At 42.9% G+C, this 8,837-nt stretch overlaps 2 protein-coding genes across 2 annotated transcripts; both read left to right on the forward strand.

Annotated features, from left to right (window-relative positions):
- The first annotated feature begins 860 nt into the window (after positions 1-860).
- Positions 861-5,210, forward strand: app (Palmitoyltransferase app). The gene is made up of 5 exons (XM_028307661.1): positions 861-1,408; positions 3,442-4,196; positions 4,269-4,390; positions 4,722-4,825; positions 4,952-5,210. Exons 2-5 carry the CDS (start codon positions 3,471-3,473, stop codon positions 5,206-5,208), a joined length of 1,209 nt encoding a protein of 402 aa, XP_028163462.1. The 5' UTR covers positions 861-1,408; positions 3,442-3,470; the 3' UTR covers positions 5,209-5,210.
- Positions 5,211-5,758: 548 nt separating this feature from the next.
- On the forward strand, positions 5,759-7,408 carry LOC114355013 (uncharacterized). The gene is made up of 2 exons (XM_028307659.1): positions 5,759-6,045; positions 7,264-7,408. Exons 1-2 carry the CDS (start codon positions 5,759-5,761, stop codon positions 7,307-7,309), a joined length of 333 nt encoding a protein of 110 aa, XP_028163460.1. The 3' UTR covers positions 7,310-7,408.
- Positions 7,409-8,837: the final 1,429 nt, after the last annotated feature.

An 8,837-nucleotide genomic window follows, 5' to 3' on the forward strand; every position in this document is an offset into this window, starting at 1 on the left:
GTCATGTCAAGTGTGAGCAGGCGGCTGCGAGGTTATCTTTGAAAGCGTGTTGAGTTTGGTGGAACGTTAAATTGTAGGAAAAGTGGTTGTCAACCATCCAAGATATTATCTCTTTGCCCGTTAACCCACGCCAATGGAGATTCCACCCCTAGAGTTCCTTCTGATAGAGACCCAGTGCTTTTATATGTATAACCTATGTAAATCGAATGTCAATACAATAATTTGGTACAATCGAGCTGATGATATTTAAACATCCAAAAGAAATATTGCTATTTAAAGTGATGGGAAATTTACAATTCTATATGGCGCATATTTTCAGTTTGATTTTCCTCAAATATATCACGGAATTTAAAGCTGATTTTTTTATACAATTAGATTAAATATCAGACTATATCTTGCAATTAAAAATGTTTGCATATATTAAGGTATAATTGAGAAAAAAAATAAGAACAAAAATCACTAAAATCATTTTTCCTAATTAACTGAATGCGTTTACGAAGCACTTAATACGCTTATTACGTGTAGTTTTAAGAGCTCTATGAAGTATTATAACAATTCTGAATTAAATGTTATTAGTTAACGAGTGAGAATATTTTTGCATAAATTTGAAGTAAAAAATAGGTAACTTTGAATTTGTATACCGCGAAAACTACTTGGAATTTTCAAACGGGAGTTTTACCATCATGTTTGTATAACTGAGCTCTATACGGTTCATCAAATAAATGAGAATGTCCGATTATACAGTCTCATAACATACTGTGCGCTGGGTCAGGTGATTTTGAAGATAGATAGGATTTTCTAAGCAACTCGATAACGATTGAGCAAATCGATTTTAAAATAACAGCGCGTCTAAATCACTTGTCCATTTGGACATATCGGAATGGCACGCTTTGATGAGCAACTTGCTGTATCTATTCTATCCATATCTATGAGTCACATGATTTCCTGTTTAGCTGTCATACGTCAATGAGATGACATACAGCAAGTTTTATTATCTGTATGTGATTAATGGAACAACGATAGAAAGTTTTTAGCACTTTGTTTTTAGATTATTTTATGTTTATTTGGATTTAAGTGTTTTTACGATCGATTTAACACAATTTCGAACACCAGCCAAGCCATTTACAGTGTGGTATATATTTATTTCTGTAATATTTCCAGCCACACGTTTAGTTGAAAAGTGTAGTTCTCATCTTGAGAAGTTATCTCTTAAGTATTTCATTGAATTTTTGAATATTAGGGAGTACTGTCGGACGTTTGTTATAGACGAAGTTAATTGAGCGTAGTGTAGAGCAGTGTGCGAGCGAGCGTGCCCAAGGACAGCTCCGAGTGTAGACCTCGGTCGCAGCCTCCAGCGCTCCGCCCAGCGCCTCCAGAGGCCTGCCTGCTCTCCGCTTGCGTCGAGCCAGTGAGTACCAGTTCGCCTCAGCCCACTGTCATTGTGAGCTGAACCTGACCATTACCTCTCTTGTTGTACTTATTGTTCTTGTTTGCAATCAAAAATTTAACTTGTTGCTCTTTCTTAATAATGTGACTTCAGAATCTCAATATGATTGATTATTAATAGATGATTGTAGTAGTAATAGTAGGTACCATTAGGTTTATGCATTTATCTTTAGATTATTCTTATCTCCAAAAAAACTTGATATGCCCCTTCCTTTAGATTGGTGTATCAGTATTATTATCATTTATGTTCTGAGATTGTAGGATGTGTTTTATGAAATGTAATAAAAATAAATGTAGCTACACTTATACAGGGTGACTGGAACTGAACCCGCCATAGCTAATACGCGTATAGAGGAGGTCATTTGCTAATTATTGAACCTTACTTTCTATGCCTAAAGTTTTATAGTTTAGGAGATATGTCAATTTTTATACTTTTTTCAGATTTTTCCGAAATTTGACCTAAAAACTGCTTCAATTTTTTTTCTCGCGTGATTTCAACAGTTTTTTTTATTTGATATTAATATCGAATATGTCTTTATTCAAATAAAATAAATTTCGGATCCAAATAATGATTGAATAGCTAGTTACGAGCCGCCAAAGTGTAACAAAAGTACAAACCACTATAAAAAATTCTACTTCGAATTCGATTGAAACAAAAATTAATGATGATAATGGATTGCCAATGATCTTAAAAATATCTCTAGCTTCTCTTCTTTCCAATGATATATCACACGTTGTAATTAGATATTGAAATTTGTCAAAAATTCAAAGTTTATGGAAGAAAATGGAGTAATAGTACAAAAATTATCCATACAAAGTTTACTTTGAATTTTTTTAAACTCTTTTCATCATAATTTGATTATTGTTTTTAAATTCATTTTTCAAAAAACACACAAAAATAGTTATGAAAAGTATAGCAGAAAATATGAGATGTTTGAAGAAACTTTGTATGGATAATTTTCGTATTATTACTCCATTTTCTTCCATAAACTTTGAATTTGTAATCAATTTCAATAACTAATTACTACGTGTGATATATCATTGGAAAGAAGAGAAGGTAGAGATATTTTTAAGATCATTGGCAATCCATTAGCACCATTAGTTTTTTTTAAATCGAATTCGAACTTGAATTTTTTATCGTGGTTTGTACTTTTGTTGAACTTTGACGGCTCGTAACTAGTTATTGAATCATTATCTAGATCTGAAATTTATTTTATTTGACTAAAGGTTTATTCGATATTAGTATCAAATAAAAAAATCGGTTAAAATCATGCGAGAAAAAAAATTTAAGCAGTTTTTAGGTCAAATTTCGGAAAAATCTGAAAAACGTATAAAAATTGACATATCTCCTAAACCATAAAACTTTAGTCATAGAAAGTAGGGTTCAATAATTAGCAAATGACCTCCTCTATACGCGTATTAGCTATGGCGGGTTCAGTTCCAGTCACCCTGTATATGGAAGGATGTTAACCCTTCGAGAGCCACAAATCCAGACACAATAGATGGTCAATTCTTGTGCACGGTCAAATGTGACACCTGACACCCTGCCCTCAACGATGTCATCAGGAGAGCCCTTGCCAGCATCAACATTCCTTCCACGTTAGAACTACGTGGATTGGTCCGTAATGATGGCAAGAGACCTGATGGTCTCACTCTGGCTTCTCGGGAACAGGGACTGGCTTTAGTTTGGGACTCTACATGTGTCGATACTTTAGCGCCTTCCCACCTTAGGGAATCAATTGTTAAAGCTGGGGCTGCAGCTGAGTTGGCAAAACTAGCTAAACATTGCAAATATAAGTCAAGTGACTATTAGCAAGTGCTAATGACATATTTGCGCCTTTTGATGTCGAGATCTTCGGACTCTGGAGACAACCGAATGCAAAATTACTGTTACAAATTATTTCCCTTAAATTAATAAAAATCTTGGAAAATTTGAATGCTGGTTCTTTCGTCGTACACAGGTTCGATTCATAATAAGTTTGGTTCGGGCCGCAGGCGGCGGGGCGGCGGCCGGTGATGCCGCGATGGCGTCGCGGCGCGTGACGCGCAAGTGGGAGGTGTTCGCGGGCCGCAACCGCTTCTGGTGCGACGGGCGCCTCATGACGGCGCCGCACCCCGGCGTGTTCGCGCTCACGCTGGCGCTCATCTGCGGCACGTGCGCGCTGCACTTCGCCTTCGACTGCCCCTTCCTGGCGGCGCGCGTGTCGCCCGCCGTGCCGGCCGTGGGCGCCGCGCTGTGCGCCTTCACGCTGGCCGCGCTGCTGCGCACGGCGCTGTCCGACCCCGGCATCATCCCGCGCGCCGCGCCGGCCGAGGCCGCGGCGCTCGAGGCGGGCNCGCCGCCGCGCGCGCGCGAGGTGCTGGTGCGCGGCCGGCCCGTCAAGCTCAAGTACTGCTTCACGTGCAAGATGTTCCGCCCGCCGCGCGCCTCGCACTGCTCGCTGTGCGACAACTGCGTGGACCGCTTCGACCACCACTGCCCGTGGGTGGGCAACTGCGTGGGCAAGCGCAACTACCGCTACTTCTACACGTTCGTGGTGTCGCTGTCGTTCCTGGCGGTGTTCGTGTTCGCGTGCGCCGTGACGCACCTGGCGCTGGCGGCGCGCGGCGCGGGGCTGGGCGCGGCGCTGCGCGCGTCGCCCGCCTCGGCCGTCGTGGCCGCCGTCTGCTTCCTGTCCGTGTGGTCCGTGCTCGGGCTGGCCGGCTTCCACACCTACCTGGCCTCCACCGACCAGACCACCAACGAGGACGTGAGTGTCGCCGTCGCCCGCCCGTCCCGTCTCTCGCGCCTCGCACCCGGCTCACCCGACGACTGCTTTCAGATCAAGGGCTCGTTCTCGACGCGGCGCGGCGTGTCCAACCCCAACCCGTACTCGCGCGGCAACGCCTGCGCCAACTGCTGGCACGTGCTGTGCGGCCCGCTGGCGCCCAGCCTCATCGATCGGTGACACGCTTTGCCTTATAAAATATTACATTTATTATGAACTAGCTGACCCGGCGAACTTCGTACCGCCTTAGCGTAGAGATTTTCTTAATATTTTTTTCCGTAAGAACCATCCTTGGACTTCCACAAACATTTAAAAAAAAGAATTATCGAAATCGGTTCAGCCGTTCACACGTGATGCCGTGACAACGCGAAACGGGTTTCATTTTTATATATATAGATTTGGGGTTTTCCCTCTTATTATCTCGCTCACATTATTATCTACGAGTGAATATCTTTTGCGACGCCGATCCACGTATCTCACCAGCGTGTATAATATCTCCATTCGCAGTCGCGGCGTGTTCACGATCGACGTGAAGGACGAGCTGCCCGCGCACTTCGCGCGCGCCCTGCACGCGCCCGCCGCCCTGCCCGCCGCGCCGCCCGCCGCGCCGCTCGCCGCCCAGCCGCGCCGGGAGCTCGACGGGAGAGACGGTAACATCCTTCTCTCCGCTCGGAACGCGCGCGAACGAGACGGATCAAGGAACGAAACCTGAAGAGATTCATTCTTCTTCGCAGGCGCCGCGCCGACGGCCGGCGGCCCCGCGAGCCCGTTCGAGGCGGGCGAGCCGGCGCCGGCGCGCCACGCCTACCTCAACCGCAGCCTGGAGCCCGAGCCGGCGCCGGGCCCGGCCGGCCTGAGCGCGTCGCGGTTGCGGCTGCTGCACGACACCACCATGATCGACGCGGCGCTGGACCTGGACGAGCCCGACCCGCCGCCGCACCTGCCGCCGCTGCCGCCGCCCGCGCCGCGCGCGCGAGCCCTCGCCGCGCTCTGACCCCGCCCCCGCCCGCCCCCGCCCGTGTACATAATACCTACTGATTAATATACGCATACATTAAGACCGCTGCGTTTCATTTTTTCGGTGTTCGCCCTTTGCGCTCCGATGGATTTCAGGTATGCATTATTTCAATAACCTTACGATTGATGCCTTTGACGTGATCATTGTCGGTGTGAATACTTAAATTATGTTTTAATAAACGTAGGTATTTACACGCGTGCGACGACAACGATTCGAATCGCACCTAGCTTCGCAAATCTATTGCGCATCCGTACTACCCGTTCGCGCTAAGTTTGCCGGTCCGCGGAATGCGCGTCCCCTCCCCCGACCGCGATAAAACGCAATTAGTTAACGATTGAACGCAATTAATGTCTCTTATTTTATGCAAATACACAATTCCTATCAATAATAATAAATATTTATAGTTTAGTAATTATAGACGCTTCCCTTCGAGTGACGTCATATCGCCAGCGGCAAACTTAAAGCGAACGGATAGTACAAAGCTATCGCAGCACGTTGCAGTCGTCATCTGCGGGTGACGGTTACGATGTCACGGCGATCGTCCATTGTTCGCGCCGAGCGCTCGGCGAACGTTGCCGAACGCGCGCCGCCGCATCTCTTACGAACCAGTCCGAATCGGAACACGACGCGGAGCGCACGTCGCTCGCTCGGTGCACCCGCCGCTAAACACCTAAACCGAGTGAATATTAACCTGTTTTGTTTTTTGTTGGCTGACGACATCTTCAAACGCTCCGCGCAACTGGCCCTCGGCGCGGCGTGGTGCTGCGCGTGCCCGTGCCGCTATACTACCTCCAACAAATGCGTGTACTGTAGGTGGGTAATACATTTTATTTTTATGGTTCAATTTTTTTTCTCCTTTTTTATCTGCAATCGACATGGGTCATAATCAGATGTTTTGTCTTGTTTTTTTTTTGTGTTCTTAAGTCACTTCTGTTGGACTATTACCATATTACTAATAATACAGTGAAAACCTCGTGGTAATGGTTAAAGACACTTTATTTCTCATAAGAACAATTCATTCACTTACTGAGAAACTTACATTTTATACATTTTTACATTTTTATGAGTGACGTGAGCTAAGTATACCTACATGTGTTACAAGCGGGTTCAGCACAATAGGATCTCGAGTCAGCCACCGTCCCTTTCGCCGTTCGCGTTGGGCTATTGATGCTATATTTGTATTGTTTTATTTTGGTGCTTCTATAGCCTTATGTAAAATGTCCTCGTAACGTATTTATGCATGTTGTAATAAACGAGTTTCCAACATTTTTCAAATAACAGCGTGCTAATCTATACATGTACCTATCTTCTGCTACTTATTGAAGACAAATATATGCCGCTGCTTTAAAATTAAAATTTTGTCACAGCACGAGCGTGTCTTTGTCGGTTACCCCAAATAAACTTAACTTTCAAAATATGAACGTTAAACGATAATGTGAATCTTAGTTATTTGCCAGACGAAAACTTCGCGGCGCATCTGCTCTTCCCACGCTCACATGCATTCTCAAATCAAATAAAATCAATAATCATTTTTATTTGCGAACGTGGGTTTAGAGTATTTGTTGGCCTTTCGGCATGCAAAATTTTATTACTCATGTATAATTTTCATTCAGTTAAAGACATAGTAGAAGACATATTTAACTAATAATCGAAACCGAGTATCAATAAATTGCTCAGGAATCACAACTTGTCTAGTAATATACGTAGAAGTTTGTGCTTTAAACAAAATATTCTGTTAAGTTTTCACTTGTAAATTATATAAATGTCTGCTATGGCATTATGGTCTATTTGCATCTTAACTTCCATTTGCGATTACCTATAAATGGCTAAGCAGATACATAATTTAAGGTCCCATTATTTGTATTGTATTGCTGTTGGTTTTCCGAATAAAATAAAATAAAATTCTTAAATATGTTCCCTGTCGTATGCACAAATGAGACAATTATGATTTACACAATTTCAGTTTTAAGTAATTTCAAGTTTAATAATAATATGTACTTACCAAGCTAATTTTAATTTTCTCAATTTCAGGTCGGAAATGAACTGCCAAAAGGACGGAGCCCAGTGCAAAAAGTAGCGGAATCGTCTGCAGCGACTCGACCGACTTCGGAATCGCCGCGGGCCGGAACTCTGTCGCCGTGGAGTTTGATATAACTGCAGCTTGCTTCTAGAAGGATCGATTGTAAGTATATTGTTACTCAATAATAATAAAATTCATTTTATTTTTACAAGTAGGCTTTTAAAAACCACTGTTACATTTATCTATACTAAATTCAAATTCAAATATTTATTTGCACAATTTTATAAATGCGAAAGTAACTCTGTCTGTCTCTCTTTCACGCCAAAACCACTGAACCGATTTTGATGAAATTTGGCATAGCGATAGTTTGAGTCCCGGGAAAGGACATAGGATAGTTTTTATCCCGGTTTTTGAAACAGGGACGCGCGCGATAAAGTTTTTCTGTGACAGACAAAATTCCACGCGGGCGAAGCCGCGGGCGGAAAGCTAGTTATCAATATAAATCATAATATGTAACGTAATAATGCTACACATGTTAGACAAAAACTTGGTAACTATGCAAATGTAAATTTAATGACTACCGGGCTGGACTTGGAATGATAAGATTATCGTGATTGTCGGAACATTATCGATAGTTCTGTTTTTTTTCATGATTGTAGATTTAATTGTAATAATGAATAATGTATGTTATAGCGTCCCTGTATTGTGCACTTTTTGGCATGGTTTCCACTATAGCGGCAGCTCCGCTTTAGTTTATTCAATTTTTTTCTGTAAAATTTGACAGTGGCGGCGACGCGGCGCGGTGAGAAGTGGATATAATGAAATCTCATTGGTTATTCAAAACACTTCTCCGCTCCGCCCCGTTCTCCTCCGCTTTGCTATTTATTATTTTACTAAATGATTGAACAAGTCGGTGTCTCTAAAAGATGCGCAACGTAGCAAACTTATTTATATTTATGTTATAAGCCTTTTTTTTTTTTCTTAAATATTTATAACTAGTCTATTTCATAGACTAGTTATAAATAAAGAACTTTTACATTATATTAATTTAATATGCATGTTTGCATGTCGTTATCGTTTGTGTGGGAGCGGTTAGCTAGAGACCTTAGACTTAATTTTTTTTGTTGTGTTTATACTGTATCTCGTAAAAATTAATATTTTATCAACAAATTAATAAAATATTTATTTTAATTTCGAAATAATTTCGTGGCGGTATTAAAAATTCAGTAACATCGTACGTTTCATAGAAAAATATAAATAATAAATAAATATCTTTGGACAATTTCACACGGCGCCATCTAGCCTCAAAGTTAACAACTCATATTCTCGTGTTGGGGATTGTCGCGATTATCTATTTTAATATACCGGTGAAAAACGTATCACTAAATATGATTATTTCTACAAAAACGGATATAAACAATTTCAGAAGCTGAGACCCGCCCTCTGCAGCACCACCCCGCCCCCCCGCACCCCGCGCCCGCCCCCCGCCCCCCGCCGCACCCCCCGCCCCCCGCCCGGCGGCACTATACATTTCGTAGACACGAGCGCGTGCTGCGCACGCGCTCGTGTGCCCGGTTAGGTTCTT

This window comes from Ostrinia furnacalis, unplaced genomic scaffold (genome assembly GCF_004193835.3).
Source record: "Ostrinia furnacalis isolate ACB-3 unplaced genomic scaffold, ASM419383v2 OfSCF2309, whole genome shotgun sequence".
Classification (NCBI taxonomy): domain Eukaryota; kingdom Metazoa; phylum Arthropoda; class Insecta; order Lepidoptera; family Crambidae; genus Ostrinia; species Ostrinia furnacalis.